This window comes from Accipiter gentilis, chromosome Z (assembly GCF_929443795.1).
Source record: "Accipiter gentilis chromosome Z, bAccGen1.1, whole genome shotgun sequence".
NCBI classification, from domain to species: Eukaryota; Metazoa; Chordata; class Aves; order Accipitriformes; family Accipitridae; genus Astur; species Astur gentilis.
The window spans coordinates 25768050-25786545 of NC_064919.1; the positions used below are offsets into that span (position 1 = coordinate 25768050).

Genomic DNA, 18496 nt, shown 5'->3' on the forward strand with positions numbered 1-18496 from the left:
ATGTCAGCTACTGCTTTACGCGTTTTCAATAAAGAAAAGGGATCACGCCCAATGTTTCCCACAGTGAAATAACACACACTGCCAGGCTAGAGAAATTAATTTTCTTAAGTACAAACGAATCTCAGAACACACTTCATATACATCAGGAAGGACTGAGTTTGCAGAACAACTGAGATGAACAGTTTTCATACAACAGTTAAAGTGAAAATAAGGACTGTTTTAGCTCCTGTTTACTTAAATACTTTTCAGGGCTTTTTTCACCAATATTTTTACTTTCACTGAAATACTTACCACGTCCTAAACTTTTATTGAACTTTTCATGCACTGTTGAAAAAGACTGCAATGTTCCATCTTGACCTGACAAAATATTAGCAGAGAGCAATGAAGGGTTTACACAAGCTATCTGAACAAGAAAAAGAGAAGGTATGAAACCTCGAACACCATAATAAAAGTGTTTTATTAAAAATTCTCATCCAAGAAAAAATACAGATATACTATAAGCAGCAGAACTAATGGAGCCTAATTTTCTATGGCCTATATCCCATTCCTACTATTTTGCCCCACACGTGATCAGAATAACACCTCTTTTATGGAGATCTTCTCCATGTTCAATTCCTCTATCCCCCCTCCTTTCTCCACCACAATATCTAGCTGTTCCCAGATTTCTATGACTAAAACCTTAAATAAACTGTTACATCCTTCATATACCTTAATAATACCTCCAAAGCTTTCCCATGATCCCATATACTCCCTCACCAACTACAATATTCCTTTCTTTATACTTTGTCTAACCAACACATGCTGTGGCTGGTTAAGGACTACACCTAGGTTAGCCAGTAAGCTAACCCAAACAAAAATGGCAAAAGCTGAGTTGTCCATCTTTCCTGTAAACCAGGATGCTAATGGGACTTCCCTCCTCTACCCAGTGACCAATGTTCACAAAACTGATAGGAATTTAATTTAATAGGGGGACAGAAGGTTCAAATTTGAAACTAGCAAACAGGTCCACTTTGTGAGGGAGATGTGGACAAGGAAGAACCAGAAATTAACAGAAAATTAAATTGCACAACATATGTAAAATTAAAGGCACTGAGATGATTTTTAAAAATCAGAAGAATCACAAAACATTTTTACTAGGCCAAACAAGTAATGAAGCAGAAAATTAGTCAAAGTGAACTTAGAGAATCTGAAAGACAATGGAACAATTACAGTATTCAAGCAACCCTTCCTTGCTGCTATGATACAGAAGTAAGGCAGGATGTATATACTGGGAATTGGGAGAAATGTTAAGCAGGATGAAAGCCAGTGACACTGGTGAAATTTTACACAGTTGATTTGTGGAGATGCCTGTTGTAAGGAAACCAGTAGTACTTGAAAGGCACCCCACAGCATTACTACTGCATTCCTGTTGCACAAAGTTTTACCACTGGTTCAGAAAGGAACATAGAGAGTCAGGCTCCTTACACTGCAGATAAATAAGATCTCAAAGCTTGAGACCCTTTTCACTTTAGTAGTTGCCTCTGTGCCCTCTCCGTATGTTTCAGTGCAGTTAACAAAGCAGTAAAGCAAAAGAAAATGTGAGGATTTGTTAAGCAACTCCTGATTGTTACTGTAGTTCATCTGGTGTGAGCTGAATTACTGTCAAGTAACTAGTTACTTGAATGCAAGTTACTAGTTGGATGACCACCAAGATTTTAGCACAGAATATTGCTGTGCCGTATTAGGTGTAACTTTCATCAAAATGTGGTGTAATGTTTTGAAATGTTGCCCATATACACAATTTCATTACTTCAGAGTAATTAAAGACTAGGTGAAGAGTCTCTATTATCCCACTACTGAAGTGTTCTGGGGCACAAAACAGTCTGATCCAGTACTTCATTTCCTAAGTGGTCTATGTACAGATTTTTAAATATGCTAGCTTCTAAGGAAGGGTAGTCACTTATGCATTTTTACACTTTTAGATTAACATCTTAGTAACAAGTGACCTTGGGAATATTTATTACAGACACAACTGAGCTGTAACAAATTACAAAGACACTGCAACCCACAAAACTTGCTCAAAATAGTGGGAAAAGTGGAGTGGCTCCTCTAAGTTACTCAAATACATTATGCTGCTTGTTTTTTCCCCTGTCACAACAGAATTTCCCTAGTTGCTACAGGTTTTCATTTTGTCCAGCTGATAGTTCCTTAGGCGATAGTGAAACAATTTTTATTCATCAGACATATAAATATGGATGACAAAAGCAGCTCCTGAGCTTTTCTGCTGGTAACTGATTTTCAGCCTACCTGCTGATGTATGCTCCTCTAGGGAAACGGTGAAATGGTTTGATACAGTAATAAATGATACTGTCTACATTAATCACTTACTATGTTTCATAAATACACATACACAACACATGAAATATAATCTATTGTATTAATAAAACAAAGACACTTATCTCCGTATGTTTTCTTTCCCACAGCAGGAAATCAGACTGAATAAGAAGAATGAGAATTCATACCTGCACTAAGAATTTGCTCTCCATTTTGCCCATGGTATCTGATTTTTGTTGGTGGTGCACTATGTCCCATTCGGCTTCTCAATACACGTCCTGTACCACCAGGTCCATCAAAAATCCACACCTGCCTCCCCAAAAAAGCAGAAAAACAAAGGTGATGAACATTGCCCTGCCAATAAGTGGAACAGGATGAGCTGGGAGCTGGTGCAGCAAACTTCACACATTGGCTTTCATCCTTAAACCTAGAACTCTGGAACTTTCCACCACAGCAGCTGACAGTTTCCCACTATTCATTCTACCCCTCCACCAAAGGCTAATGGCATCAGAGGACATGCAGCACAAGGGACTTATCAACAGCAACTGCTCATGACCCAGAACATTATAGAAATAGATCAAGATTTAATATAGTGCACTATGATATGAAGTGTCGTTCTGGAAAAGCGGATCCAAAGCTTTATTCTCCAAGGCTATCATGAAGCAATAAATGAAGCAATGACATCATGGTAGCAAATCCTTAAACTGCCCCACTAGAGATCAGCTAAGAGCTAGCAACTTCATAACTTGAGTTTTGTCATATTTGTTTCATTTGAGAACTGCTACTTCAATCCAAACTAAACATTTACACTTTGGAGGACTACAAGAGAAAAAAAAAAAAGTAACAGCACATAGCAGCAGCTATTTAGCTATTTTAACTTACCCGTATAGCGTTATCAGCACCATTAGTAATAAGAAGTGGCTCTCCAGGGACAAACGACATACCAGCTATTGCTGTGGAATGGGCATCTTGCATCTGACACATTAGTTTCTTCTCTTCTAGATCCCACAAAGCAATGTGTCCAATTGGGCTACCAGCTGCCATTACTGGGTGTCCATCTACTCAAAAAAAAAAAAAAAAAGATTTGCTTATTGACATTCAGCTCATCCTTATTGACTTGCTCACATCTTAAAACTGATGCAAGAAAAGGCTACAATCACAAGAAAAAAATTCTCAAGCTGATTCTAAAAATAGGATGTTTTAACTGAAAAATTCTAGTATTTCAAGTGGAAAAGAAACAAAGTTCACTGATAATAAAAACGGGATTGTTTTCGTATCAGATAATAACAGAGATATCTAAATCCAGCAGCCGATGCTGGAGGTTTTGCTTGAAAGCACAAGAAATATTGTACCTGTACCATTTTCAAAAGTTATTTTCCATCCCAGATTCTCCCCCGAACTTACTAGCCTACACACTTCAGGATGTGAGAGCTGCTCTATCAGCACTCTAGAAGTTACCAGTCCTTTTTTTAAATCCTCTCAAGTTTTTGGCTCCAGAGCTTGCAAAAACAAATTCCAGAAGTTGATTATATGCTTATTCCATCATTCTAAGAAATAATAAAAACCTCAGCTCACAGAATTTCTAATTTTCTTCTATTTGCTCCATCCTGTCTAATATTAAAGAGGTAAACATATCATATTAACTTTGCAAAAACCTACTACAAATATTCAAGCAAGTTTTAAAACTTACTGTATCAAGATAAAATTCCACCAAATATCCTGCATAATTGGTAACTAATCTTTTTGCTCCAACAACAGAAAAGCCAGTTTCCAATTTGCAATTACACACATCATAGATAACTAAACCAGACAGGCCTAGCGTTTTCTTTTTTGGTAAAGCTTCACAGATAAGTAAATGCCAAGTTCACTTTTAATTTAAATGAAGAGCAGTTTAGTCAAAGACTAACATGAGTACCCAAGTTCAAAACAACCAGGTTATATTTACACTAAATTTCTAACTCTAAAGGCAGGAAGAGAGAGACATTAGAGAACCTCTGAAAGCCACACCTTCAGGCAGGCAATGGAAGTTATTTAACTTTATTAAGGTTTTGAATTAAATAGCTGACACAAAAAGGCACTCTTTCCACTTCTAACAAGTCTTTCCACAAGTCTCTCCGGGACCATCCTTCCTCAACAGGGTCTGCATCAATCTATGTTCTGTTAAGATTTCCAAATTTGTCTTTTCAAATGAAAGATTAGATTCAGTATCAACAGCTCTGTAAGCACGATCATCATTAAAATAACTAGCTTTAGTAATTAGTACAAGCTCGTTACACAAAAAAAAAGCTGTGAATATAAACGGTGTCCTCCAGTAACATCCATTCAGTAGTCACCCAACTATTAACATTCTAACTTTGTTATGGAGGGTGAAGACACTACTGACAAGTAGGTTTGGATGCTAACTTACAGTGTACTGATTTCTCCGCACTAACTGGTAACTGTGTACTGTGTTAGTTAGTTCTTGGCATGTTGTAAATATAAACTGTCTTACTTTTCTTTGAAAAGGAGTACCTACTGTGTGTACTGAGTCAGTACACAAAAAAATGCTACAAAACAGCCAGTATGATGCAGATGTATGATGTCCCTTACTTATTGGTAACTTTTCTAGATTATCTGCCACCTTTGAAAACTAAAAATCTCAGCCCCAGTTTTGATTTCAGAATGTTTTATCAAAACATATTTTCCTACCTTCCACTCAGTTTTAGTGATTTTATACATATTTACACTAAAAATGCTACGACTTACCTGTACGAAAAGATATTGCTGTGATGGGACCCCAGTCTTGTTGAAATTTCATCAGAGTTTCATCAAACTTAATATTGTGTACAATGATATGACCAGATACAAGACCGACTGCAACAACATCCACTGCTGGAGCCTGCAAAAGAAATTGAACAGCAACTGAAATGAAAAAGGAAAATCTTGCTGCTACACTAGTAATACGAATACATACAAGGCAATGTATATAAGTCCAGGACAAATAGAAAAGAAACAAATAAGGCATCTCACATGACATCTATAGTATACCTTAACGCACAAAAAATGAGATGCAAGATTTTGCGCTTAGTCTCCGTTGGATGAAACAATTCTGTTTCCAGAAGCTGGAACTCCTTTGAAAAACACCTCACAAAGTTTTCAGTAGTGCTGGTGGGTCATTATACACATATCCTGCCACAGACCCCCATATTTACAAGTTTTATCCAGGACAACTGTAGACCATTTTCAAAGTTGTCATCAATGCTACCAATACGTTTCAATTAAGTTTTATATCTACAAAAATACAGCAAATAAAATTACAAAATATTTTCTTGAATCAGCAAAACCTACATTTTAGTAACCTCCAAAGCAAAATAAATTTAGTAAAAAGCTACCAGTGTAACAGAGGCTACACAATACACATGCATCTTTCAAACAAGCTGTTTCTGTGGATTCATTACATCATTCAGTGAATAAACAGTACAGATGTGATGAACATCAAATAGCTAAGATGATAAATGCAACGGAACCAGGACTACAGGAAAGGCAGATAATAAACCACCAAGTCTACCTCTCTTCAATGCCTAAAATGCTCAAGAGAGGGCTACTAAAATTACCTGAGAGAATACAAGTCATCTTCATTGCTGTAATTTTAAGCAAGGATATTTTGCCTGCTATTCTTGACCAGTTATGTGAGAAAATAAGATACCAAAAATACTAACTTGTTCAAGAGTTGTGACCGCTAAGTGCCATCCTGGAAACGAGTATAAGAGTTTGCTGGAAAACAAACAAAAAACATAAGTCAATTAACCCTTGGGGATTTTTCACAACAAAATGGATGCTTTCTATGCACTTATACAGGAAAGCATATCAGCCTTCTGTCCTTATAAATCAGTTAAAAGGAAAAAACCACCTGTAATACTAGTAAGTGAGGTTAAGAATAAAACTTATGGTTAATTTTTATTGAACAAGTTAGTGTCATGCATTAATACCTAAAAGGTGACATAATTACATAACATGAATAGGGAGGAAGACCCATTCTCCACCAGTTGCTCCCCATACATTTCTGCTCTGAACACCTTTTCAGAATTCTTAACATCAACATGAAAAGCCACTCTTGGTCCAACTTATAATAAAAAACAAATCCTTCATTTGCAGAGTACCTTACCTAAATGAAGACACTAACACATATTACAAGCACACCTCATCTTGTTTCTTTCAGAAATGGTAACAGCCAAAATCTGAAGCAGGACTGTTCACCAACAAGGCAGTCATGCAGTACTTAAAGGTGAAATTATGAAGACGGTATTTAAGAACAGACATGATTAAAAAAATTATTCCATCACCACGGATAGAGGCTGTCATTCTTAAAAGACTGCTAGCAGCCATGTGTTACCACCTCTCACTGTCCTTTCTTGCTAGAGACCATCAGACTTTCCCCTCAGTTCTTCCAATCTATTTTTTTGTCTAATTGCGCCCATACCTATCTACAAAATAATCTATGTAGGCAACAAACAGTCAAAAAATACAAAGTGCTTAACCCAACAACACTGCTAAAAGAGCAGTAACAGCCCTGTAAGTTTTCACACAATTAAGAGAAACTAAGCTATCTAAGGAAGACTCTTTGTCATCTAGGATGTATTGGATCTCAGATGCTGCAACAGGCGTTGAAGAGACATAAGACTACTGTAAGTAAAGACATTTACTTTTCTGTATTTTTAGGTTATTCCTACTTCCTGATTTATATAGCACAGCATATACGGCACCTCCAAAACCTTAGAATATGGAACAAAAAAATTAGCAGCGATATCATTGAAAATATACAGTAGTCATGAGAATAAAACACTGAACTACTCAAGCTGAGTTAACACCTACTTGCAGTATGCACATTAACATGCAGGGAAGTTAACTGTAGCTGTAGCTTTCACGAGTTAGAAAAGCAGCTGATCATGGTAGGCATGAAATACTGCCATTATGGATGATGCTCTATCGGGATGTGCTCAGGAACAACTACATATCTACACACCTCTTACTTGAGTGTAAGGATCAAATGCTAGTAATTACCTCCATGCTACCTGCCAGCACTTCCTTGGACCCACAACCACCAAAAAATTAAGCTTGTAAGAAGGGATGCAGATGCAGAAGGCCTGAACATGCATTTACTATTATTTTAATTATTTTCATTGGAAAGGTATGTGATTCCAAGAAATTAAAAAAAAACTTAATTAAAAAAAAAATTCCTGAACAATCCCTGACATTTTGCAGGGAGAGTAAACAACACGCAACTTGAAAGGCATCAGCATTCAGGGAGCAGCAGCATTCTTTGTTCCTGGAGGTAGACCAACTGAAAACTTGTGCCAAAGGACTCGGTAAAAGATTCCATGTTCAAAACCTACTGTACTTAAAAGTATTATTTGTTGCATGTGAAACTGCTTGGAGCATGAAGTATATCCAAGTTATTCAGAATCTTACTTGGATCTTATATTCCATAGCTGCAAACTTCCTTGTTCACTCCCAAGGAGAATTTTATTCAAATAGGTGCTGGGATGCAGAACTGCAGAAACTGCAAAAGTGGCCTTATCAAAATCCACTTGAAGATACTCCTCTGCAAAAAAGTAAGAAACACTGTTAGTGTGGCTATCCCTACAAATCTGCAGGCTTGTCATCCCTTGGCAAATGTAAATGCAGAACTGATGTTTACTCTGTCCAAATCCCATAACTGGTGTTTCTTGCATTAAAGGATTAGCTAATGCGTAACAGGACAGACTAAACTTGTTTACGTTATAACATCTGTTGGCTTGAAGGTATATTTTTTCCCTATAAGCCTACCTAGCACAACAATGCTGGCAAAAGTGTAGTGATTTATATCTTTCTGAAGGATTCCTGCTCCTGCCTGAGCAAAACACCTCACCCGATTAGCATGCTTTTTGTTTGTTATAGCAACTTCAAATCTCTAAAGCCTGTCTGCAGCCACTTTCAAGACCCAGCATCCAGGGAATGACATTGGTGACACCCATGAGGATGCTTTCTAAAGAAAAAAATCCAGGGCACTGAAGCAGGATTTCATAAGGCACTTTACAATGGCATGAGAAAACACTGACACAATCTAAAGATCATTCGTAAGAATTTAGTCTTACCCAGACTAGTAAGTATCAAGGAACTGCAGGATTTCAGTGTCAGTGCCAAAGCTGCTGTACCACAGTCTTTACCAGAAAATGCAACACTAAAATGCAATTTCTGTAAAAGCATATCTTTTTAGGCCTATATGGAACCTTACTGAGTCTCTAAATGTGGTGCCAGATCCATTCATGAAAAATTATTGTAGGATTAGGACTTCAGATTACCATTTAAGTAGCACTATCATTTAATGATTTTTTTCCTTTTTTAAGAACAAACTGCTTCTGAACATGCACATTTAAAAAACCCCTTTTTTAAAAATTACTGTTTAACAATGCTGTCTTATAAAGTAATAACAAAAATAAAGTGTCTCTCACCTTCTGACTGTATATCCCAGACAATAAGAACATTATCAACATCCACAGAGATAACATGATCACCAAAAGGCTGCAGAAGGTGTATTCTTGCCTTGTGACCTTCATAGGTATGAACCACCTAGAGTTTCAAAATAGAAATGTTTTCAATATATGCTGTTCATGTAGCATATCATGTTAACATAGTACTTGAGGACAGCTAACACAAATCAGCAACAAGTTGAAATAAAATACATGGAAAGGTCACACAACTTTAAGTGGAAGATAAGTAATTTTCTCCGCTATTTAAAACTGTTGGCAAAAATATTGTAACTAAGTATTTTTAATTATTTAGTTTAATTAATTTAATTTACATGAATTAATGATTTATCTTTAACTACTTAATTATTATAATTAATACATAAAACACAGATCAGCCATTGCAGAATTTGCTCTTACAGTGCCAGATTTTAAGCTTTTTATTGCTCCTTCTACAGTTTTTGCTTCCCTACATTTGAAGTACACAAATAAACATCTACAAAAATAGATATTTGTAGAAAATTAAGTGCCTTGAAAACACAAACACTACACAACTGTTTTGTAGTAATAAGTAATAAAAAACCTCTTTGTTCCTGGCAAAAGCATGGAGAACATTGTCGTACGAAGCAAATATCAACATGCGGTCTGCTGCCAAACATGTAATGTCTTGTGGCAAAGCATTACCTGTTAATCAAACAGAAGAAAAGTTCAACAAGTTCCAGGTTCGTAACAAGAGAGAAAGCCTGACAGGGCATTTATTTATCATGGTGACCCACCAAGAAAGCTCTCCTGGTGAATGCTCTGTTGAATTTCTTAGAGACATGCACACATTTCAGATGAATGCAAGCATTACCATAAATAACATCAGATCAGTAACAAAAACATGAGTAATATCAGATTGATAGATCACAAGGTGGTTCTTTTGAAAAACAGTGAATAATAAATTACTGAATTATCACTGTAAGTAAAGGCTCACGTTAGCTTTGTGAGGGCTTATGAAGAAGTTATCCCAACATAACACTTCCGGAGACTGTCAGATCCCCCCCAGCCCACTGCACTGGAAACATAGATAACTCTCAGAATCAGCAATGCCTATTAGGTTAAGCCATTCTGCAGACCTGGAAGCTAGTGCCCCACTCCTGCAACTGTTCCCCAATTACAGCTAAAGACACGGGGAATTTACTGTTCTAAGAATACATCTCACTCCCCACCTTGTGACTGGTCAGAAAGAGTATCTATTATTGTGATCTATGACTTTCCTAGCTCAAATGGTAAAAGAGTCAAAGCTGCAGACCACACTGAGAACCTGCTGGTGTGGTCCTAAAAGGTGGAAAACTGAGAGACGTACTCTTAAGGAAAAATACTCTCAATCTAGGGAAATAGAAAAATGCAAATCACAGAGCTTAACAGTTGTACAGAGAAACACCAGATCAAAAATCAGTGACTGTAGGAGCGTACCTATGGTACAAACTTAGATCACCCAGCAGCCCTCCCCACAATGTTCCTTTGTATTATGAATTATTATCAGAAAGAATCCTGTACCCTTTGCTGTTCTGCAGCACAGCTTCAGTGGGAAGAACTAAACTAAGAAGATAAAAAAGGTTGCACTTTATGAGAGGTTTCATTTGTTTGAACACGTTAGACATCTTCCCATAGAGGCTCTGAAGTGATTTAGGTCTCTAATCAGGTTACAGATACCTGGTACTCCACAAGTTGTAAGCGAGTCTGCTTAGGCCAAGACAGTTTTAGGCACACTCCAATCAAAAAGTTCAGAGCACTAACAACGTAACATCAATAAACCAACAACACCGCACTGAGGGGCACATAATTTATTTTTTCAATCACAATTTTGTATGTAAACATCTAAATTTCTCAGAAAGCTTAAATGACTAGGTCTATAAGAAGATGTAGCCCACCGAAAAGGATTTCACAGAACATGCGATGTTTTTACAATTTTGTAAGCTGAAAACAGAAGTTACTTTAAAGTGTTTACAGCTGTCACTATTCACTGATCTTCTAAATCTAGTCCCAGTTGTGTGACAGTTATTTATTCTCAAGTTTATATGTGCTCTGTTAATGAAGAATATTTTGCTTTATGAGGTCTGTGTAAAAACTTTGTGGCTTACTGAAGTAAAAAAGCTGCTTTTCCAAACAGCGTGCATCTCACTGAATCATCTAAAAGCTGGCTGGAAGGGACCTTTGGAAATCATCTAGTTCAGCCTGCCACCCAGCTCCTCCCATAGCTAGATTATCACCACTACTGGATCAGGTTAACTGCAGCTATGCCCACTTGAGTCTTGAAAACTTCTGGGGAAGGAGATCGCTCAAGCTCTACACCGTACTACAGTTCCCTCTTAGGGCCATTTTTCCTCACCTCCACTGCAACCCTCTCCAGCTGCAATCTGTGGCTGTTGCCCCTTGTTACTCTGTCTACCACTACCACCACAAATTCATCTCCGTCATCTTTGTAGCTGCCCTTCAGACGACAGGCTGCCTCTAGGTTGCCCCATGCTTTTCCCTTTGCAAGACTGAACAAATCCCATTACATCAATGACTCCTCTCATACTGTGTGCTGTAGGCCCCCTGCCACTCCCCCGTTCCTCAGCATCCCTCCTGTAACAGAGAGGGGAGTGGTGGGAGGGGGAGAACCACACTAACTGGGTATCGCAGTCCAGGTATGGCCTCACCAGCACAAAGTACAGGAGAATAACAGCTTTCCCTGATCTGCTGGCCGCATTCCTAACACAACTCAGTACGTGGCTTGCCTTATCCACAGTTACTGCATTGTTGATCCATGTTCAACTTGGCACCAGCACACCCTCAGCTCCCTTTCAGCAGGATGCCACGCAGCCAGTCAGTTCCCAGCTTGTTCTGTCCCAGGTGCAGGATTCTGCACTTGCCCTTGCTGAACCTGGCGGGGTTTCTGTTGGCCCAGGCCTAGTGTTTTGCAACACCTCTCCGGACTGAAGCTCTGCCGTTCTGGGATGTCAGCTATTCCTCCTAACATAGTATTGTCTACAAATTTTTATTGAGCGTGCATGCCACTTCATCACCCAGGCTGTTGACACCTAGGGTGCTACGCTTTGTTATCAACTGCCAACTGGATGGCAAGCCATCAATTCACATCCTTCGTATCCAGCAGTCCAGCCAGTTTTTAATACTCCCTGAAGACTTCTAGTTCCATCCACAGCTGTTCTGTTCCTGTAATTGTTTTCCTCCTGTAACACAGCCTTCTAGTAACAACAAAAACAACAAAAAAAGGGATCTGGAATTAACAGCTTTATTCACTGCTCACTCCTTAAGGCCTAGGGGTGTTCTTGGAAGAACAAGATGACAAGGACAGGAGGTTCACAAGGTATATCCCTAAGAGAACTAAGTTACAGTTGCAACAGCAGTCTTATTTCCAAATTGGTATCTGATATTTCTGAGACTTCTTTCAACACATTTCAGTGTAGATATCAGTACACACAATTAATTTTCCATTTTTGAGTTGAGAATCAAGTGCAGATGTCAGATGTGTTACCGAAAAAACCCCAAACACCCAGACGTGAACAATCTGCGCATACTTACTCACAGCAACAATACCAAGTCTCTTCACCTGCAATGAAAATGTTAAAAAGGCATTTTTAGTGATTGGTTGCAATGAATTTGCTATAAAGAGAAATTCAAAATTCTAGGAACCAACCTGGATAAGGAATTTGCATGCCTCACAAGACAGAAAAATTATTCACCTTAGTTTACAACAGCATTGACAGGAAAGCCCGCAGATGGAGAGTCAAAAGGAATGGGATAATATATTTGCCGAAAGACAACCATTCAGCAACAGTAAGTTGTGCTTCTTTACGTACTTTACCCTAAGCCAGCATGGGAAACTAAGCACACATTTAGACACCTTGCATAGCTTGGGCAAATTTGTTTTCACACTGTCTCTGCTTCTACTTTATTTCCACTACAAACACACTGTCTTATCATCTTATCTCCGTTCACACAGAGTTTGCTTCAGTTACAGTCATCTTTGCCCAGTGATGATCGTTACTATTTCAGTTCAAAGTCTGTGGAGAAGATCGAGAGGACTGAACGCTAAAAGAGTACCGCAAAGGCACAGGAAAGTCTGCGCCATCTGCACTCTGCTGTTCACTGTACTCGCTCGATCCAGTTCTGTGTTGTTACTGTTTCTCTACACTGAAACTGCTTTTATCGTACAGCGAGAAGAGAGTCAATATCACAGGCTTCCACCTTGCAGAACTGAATTATGCTCACCTGTTTGCGTGCAAGGGATGTTTTAATACGATCTAATGGACTGTCGCCCAAAGTTGTAGCCCTCAAGCACTAAGCCGCAGCCACCCAAACCGCGGCTGAGCTTTGGTTTATCTAGCGAAGAAGGAAACGCTTCAGCCCCTGGGCGCGCCTCCACCCGACGGAGGGGCTGTGCCGCACCGCCAGGACACACACACACACACGAGGCACCCTCCAGGGCCGCCCACGCGGCTAAGCGAGCCCGTTCTGGCCTGTTTAGCCAGCAGCCTCCCCTGCTCCCAGCCACCCGCCGGCGAGCAGCCCCGCCTGCCGCCGAGGCCCGCTCCCGGGGCCCTCCTCGCAGGCTCCCGCCTCACGACTGGGGGGGGCCGGGCGGTGGGGCGGGTTGGAGGCGAGGAAAGAGGCGCGGCGGCCGGGCCCTGCCCCGCGCCCGGACGGCTCGCCCCGCGCGGCCCCGGCCTCCCCAAGGCCGGCCAGCGGCCCGGCGGCCAGGCGGAGGGGTGGGGGCGGGGGGGACACGGACGCGTACTCACGTTGTAGGTGTGGACGCTGCGGCCGACGGCTGTGGCCAGGTAGAACTCGCGGTGGCGGCCGTGGTAGCGCAGGACGTGCGGGACGTGGCCGCTGAAGCGGCCGAGCACGCGGAAGCCGGCGAACAGCCCGCCGCCCTCCCCCGCCATCGCTCCGGCACGCGCCCGCTGTCCGCTCGCAGGAAGCGTCCCCCTCCCCCCCCCGCTTCCGGCCGGCCCGCCCGACGCTCCTCCCCCTCACCGCCCCGGCGTGCGCCGCCGAAAGCGGTCCCCCCGGCCGCCCAGGCTCCGGGGCCGGCGCCCAGCCGGCGGGGATGCTGCCCCTCTGCCCCGACCCGGGCGCGGGTTTGCCCGGCGAGGGGCGGAGGGCAGTGGCAGCGCCGCCAACCCGGCGGGCGCGGTGCCAGGCGACCCCTTCCTTCCCTCCTTCCCTCCCCCGGACCCCGCGGCGGCCGCCGGGGGCCTCTACAGACACTCCCCGCAGCCGCCGCTGCTCGGTTTTTTTTCCTTTTATTCTTCTTTCCGCCCCGCTTTTCCCCTCACAAAGCGCCAGGCCCGGCTCAGGACACACACACACGGGGGCAGCCCCGCCGCAGGCGCACGCAGCCCGGCAGCGCAGCCCAGCGCTCGGTCAGCCGGCCTCCAGCGGCGCATCCCGGCGGGGCCGCGGCGCGCTCCGCCACCCGCGCGAACAACCTCTGTACCTTACGTACTTTTCTCTTTCTTTGTTCGTTTGGGGTTTTTTTAATAAATTACATTAAGGAGAAACAAACAAACAAACAAACACAAAACAACCCGCGGGATGATTTCGTTGCGATGACTGCACGGCGGACAATAAATACTCAGCAGCTAAGTCCGGGGAGGGGGGAACAAGATGCCACCCCCCAAAAGCCACCTATCCCAAATTGAAGTAGCTTCTCCACACCGCCATCAGCTCCCGGGCCTTGCTCTCGTCGCACGGGCCTCGGCTCGCCTCCCCGGCCGCGGCGCCCTGCCACCGCACACGCGTTAGCGTCCGGCCGCCGCCCCCGGGCCTCCCCGCGGCAGGGCTGCCCCGCCGCCCCGCACCCGCACCCGCACCCACCTGTGGCGGCCGGTAGCCGGGGCAGTGCCGCTGCAGGACGAAGAGGGTGCTCCGCCACAGCGGCGGCCGCTCGCCGCAGCCCCGCGCCCTCTCCAGGACGCACTCCAGCAGGCGGCCCGCCCGCTCCGCCCGCCGGGAGCCCTGCAGGCAGATGGACGGTCACGGCTTCGGCCCCGGCGGAGCCGTCAGCCCGCAGCCCCCCTCTCCCTTCGGCGCCTCCCCGAGCATCCTTAAAAGAAGGCTGACCGCCCACCCCTTCTCCGCTCTCGCGCCCCATCCCCGCCCCTTTCTCCCCGCTTTCCCCCCTTTTTCTCCCTTTCCCCTCGGTTTTTTTCCCTTCTCCCCCCTTTCCTCCTCTTCTCCCCCCTTTTCCACCCTTTTCCCCTTCCCTCCTCCTCCTTCCTACACCCTTTTTTTTTTTTTTTTTCCCCTCCATGGAGAGGAAATGACACCTAGCCGCCGGAGGATGCGTGCACCCGGGCGAACCTCGGACTGCTGCGGGCCCGCCGGCGGGGAAGGCGCGTCCTCGCAGGTGTGAAAATCGAGTTGTAGCTCCTGGAGGGAAACAACAACAGGGGATGCTCGTTAAAGCCACGGACACCGGCGCCGCCGGCGCCGGCTGCCAGCCCGCCTCGGACACCCCGTCACGGGCGTCTCCACCGCCCCGGCGCGCCGCCGGCCTGCGCTCCCCCCGTCCCCCACCGGGGCCGCGCAGGCTGCGGGCGGCGGCGGGAGCCGGGCGGCGGCGGTGCGAGGCAGGGGAGGGGGTGCTGGGCTGCGCTGGGCTGCTCGGCCCCGGTCCGTCGGCCGGTCCGCTCGCACGGCGTGCCGTGCCGGCAAGCCGCCGGCTGATCTTTCCGCTAAGCGCCGGCTGCGCGTGTGAACCATCCGCGTAGCTTCTAAACCACTTATCACCTTTGCAACCGTGACACCATCTTCAGCGTCGGTGAAGCATTACACAAGCGACTTTCAGTCCTACGGGTCTGCAAGGCGCCGGGAAGAGTCGGGTAGCGCTCTGGCAGCAGCCCCCCGGGCTCCTGCTCTCCGTCCCTGCCAGTCCCAGCTTCAGCGAAGCACATTTTAGGAAGGTCGCCGGAGGAGAGTAGGAGATAACTTCCCCGTCCTGTTTCACAGGCGCCGGTTTACTACACTAGCCAACTCCCGGCTTGCTAATCGAGATTTTCAGAAAGTAGCTGCGGGCGGTCAAGGGTAAAATCGTGGAGGCAGTGCCGTCCCGACAGTTTCCCTCCGACGCCACCAGAGAAACCACCAACCTCTTTTTTAAAGGTCATGTCTGGATCCAAAACGTTTAGGAGATCCTCTTGTATCTCGTCGTGGTTACAGAGGCTGAAATTGTAGGTGGATCCCCGCGGTAAATCGGCGATCTGAAGAAAGATGACCAAGCCACAAAAGACTGTGTAAGAAAAAGCCAAAGGTTAATTCTCCTGCACCGCTACGTGACCCGACAAGGCACGAAGGACAGGTCTGAAGACAGGGATGCCGGTGCTTCGGGAGCACTAGTAAAACTGGTTGGTTACCCTTGTGATTATCCATGGTGTCTTTACACGTTGTTTTTCTCCTGCTGGGCTTCAGATCGTCGCTGGCTTCATATATGTACCTGTACGCCTACGGAAATGAAGGTTTCCAATTCCATAACCGGGACTCATTTGGACGTCTCATGCACCTCTTTCCAGAACTGTAAATAACACTTAATCAGGCTTGAAGCTGTGTCACTAATTCGAAAAGAAAACTGGGATAATAAATGATTATCACACGCAGCATTCAAACCCAAAACAAAACAAAAGAAAACAAAAACCTCCACAACAGCCGATCTTGCATGAAACAAGTGTGAATAGCCCTCCCCGCAACTGCGTGGGGTCCACCTTCAGCGTGGACTATTGCAGTAACACGCGATTTTCTCTCAAAGGCGAGGCGAAGTCCCCCAGGGCGCTTGCAGATGGATTGCCCGGCGTGGACGCTCATACCCGCCGTGCTGAGGTCGCAGGGGCATCACTCGCGCATCGTTTTAACACGCTGGCGAGGGAGTGGGTTGCGGGTGGTGGTCATTTCCCTGTGCCGCCTACAGTCTTTTCTTTTCTTTTCTTTTCTTTTCTTTTCTTTTCTTTTCTTTTCTTTTCTTTTCTTTTCTTTTCTTTTCTTTTCTTTTCTTTTCTTTTCTTTTCTCTTTTCTTTTCTTTTCTTTTCTTTTCTTTTCTTTTCTTTTCTTTTCTTTTCTTTTCTTTTCTTTTCTTTTCTTTTCTTTTCTCTTTTCTTTTCTCTTTTCTTTTCTTTTCTCTTTTCTTTTCTTCCTCTCGAAGGTGAACTTTTTACCTTACAAACGGCTTTCCCTAGGGAGCCCCTTCGCTTGCGCAGGCTGCGGGGAGTGCAGACGAGGGACACTTGCTCTGCCGTGGGGACACCTTCGCCGACTCAGCAGCCGGCTGCGCCGGGCACCGAGATCCCGGGACGTCGGGGGCCAGGCTGCCCCGGGCGCTGGACACCGGGATGCCCGGGGTAGCGGGGAAGGCTGGCGACAGGAGGTACGGCCCGGCCCCGCTGCCTCCCTCGCCCCGAGGGGCCTCCGGAGCCCCTTCTCCGAGGGCGGCGGCCGGCACCGACGCCTCTGCCACGGTCGCCACCAGGTACTCCCTGGTCCCGCGAAAGTGGCTCGCCGAGCCCAGCCCAGCCCAGCCCAGCCCAGCCGCCCCGCGCAGGCACGGCTGCGGAGGCTTTAAGACCAGCCTCAGCTCATTGTCAGAGAAAGTTCGCGTTCGGTTTCGTTTCGGGGAATGCTTCTCCGGCATGCATCGTTAGGGAAGCCCAGAGGGGCTGCCACCGCCGCGGCAGAAAGGGCTTTTTCGGCCAGCTGCGCGGGGACGAGCCGGGGCAGATGAGTCAACGCCGCGCGCCTGCCCCCTTGAGCGGGTTGCCCCCGGCCCTCGCCCCGGATCTCTCCCTTCCCTCCGTCTTTTTCACTTCCCGCCCTCCACCTGGCCGGCTAGCCCGCGGGGGCCGGGAGCGGGGCGGGGGGCGCCCGGCCCCGTCCGCGGGGGCGCAGAGCGGGGCACGGCGCGGCCGTTCGCTGGCTTCGCTGCCGAGAGCTGCCGGTCGCTGGCTCGAAGCGCAGCATCGGTCTTGTGACTCGTGTGTGTGGATTCACGTAAATCTAATTCTAGTCAAACCCGACGTTTTACAATCGATGCCTTGCTTGCACTAATTGAGGTGCAGTTGCAGAGCAGGTGCGCTGCGCTTTAGCCGAGCTCGGGTAGCCCTTAGCCCTTGGGGGAGTCTGATCAGGGTGCTTCCCTTCATCACTCTCCCAGCGTTGCCAAACCAACCAAGAAAATCCCTGTTTCCTAAAGGATGCCTTGTTCTCGTATTCCAGAAGCTGTTGGAGTTGTCTTACCTTCCAAAGCCGTGTGCCTTCATCTTTCTCCAGGGCTTTTTGTCTGAAGTTGCTGAAGGGCTTCATAAAAGTTAGTAAGTTAATAAAAATACAATTCTTCTAAATGGTTTTGTGTTTCTCGTTTTACAGCGGCATAAACAAAGGTGCACCCTAAGCATAAAGGAAGTCACTTTAGGGGAGTTTTATTGTACTCCTGAAAACCAGCAGCAAAACTGACAAAAAGCCTGTCCCTGCCGTGAATTCAGTGTAATAGTGACCTAAGGAAGGAATTCAGGACCATGAACATGTCATTTTTTACCTTCCACTATTCATTTGTCTTTACTGAACAGGGCACAACAACCCTGTGAATAGTTAAGCAAAGATGTTTATTTGTCCTTACTAAACACGACATAGTAATCCTGTGTATAGGTAAAGGGTACAA

General features: G+C 45.1%; 1 protein-coding gene across 2 annotated transcripts in view; it reads right to left on the reverse strand.

The window, feature by feature from the left end:
• The window catches only part of WDR36 (WD repeat domain 36), a 35506-nt gene extending 20151 nt beyond the window's left edge, over positions 1 to 15355 (reverse strand). The window contains exons 1-11 of one of the 2 annotated variants that reach the window (XM_049795298.1): positions 15156 to 15355; positions 14670 to 14810; positions 12369 to 12396; positions 9382 to 9482; positions 8784 to 8901; positions 7762 to 7894; positions 6012 to 6066; positions 5059 to 5191; positions 3196 to 3371; positions 2502 to 2622; positions 292 to 357 (exon numbers count right to left, since the gene is read on the reverse strand). In XM_049795298.1, coding sequence (XP_049651255.1) covers positions 292 to 357; positions 2502 to 2622; positions 3196 to 3371; positions 5059 to 5191; positions 6012 to 6066; positions 7762 to 7894; positions 8784 to 8901; positions 9382 to 9438 — 859 coding nt within the window. In that variant the 5' untranslated portion in view covers positions 9439 to 9482; positions 12369 to 12396; positions 14670 to 14810; positions 15156 to 15355. Of the gene's footprint in view, positions 1 to 291; positions 358 to 2501; positions 2623 to 3195; positions 3372 to 5058; positions 5192 to 6011; positions 6067 to 7761; positions 7895 to 8783; positions 8902 to 9381; positions 9483 to 12368; positions 12397 to 13588; positions 13771 to 14669; positions 14811 to 15155 lie in introns of those variants that run through there. The other variant, XM_049795297.1, reaches the window with a different exon arrangement.
• Positions 15356 to 18496: the final 3141 nt, after the last annotated feature.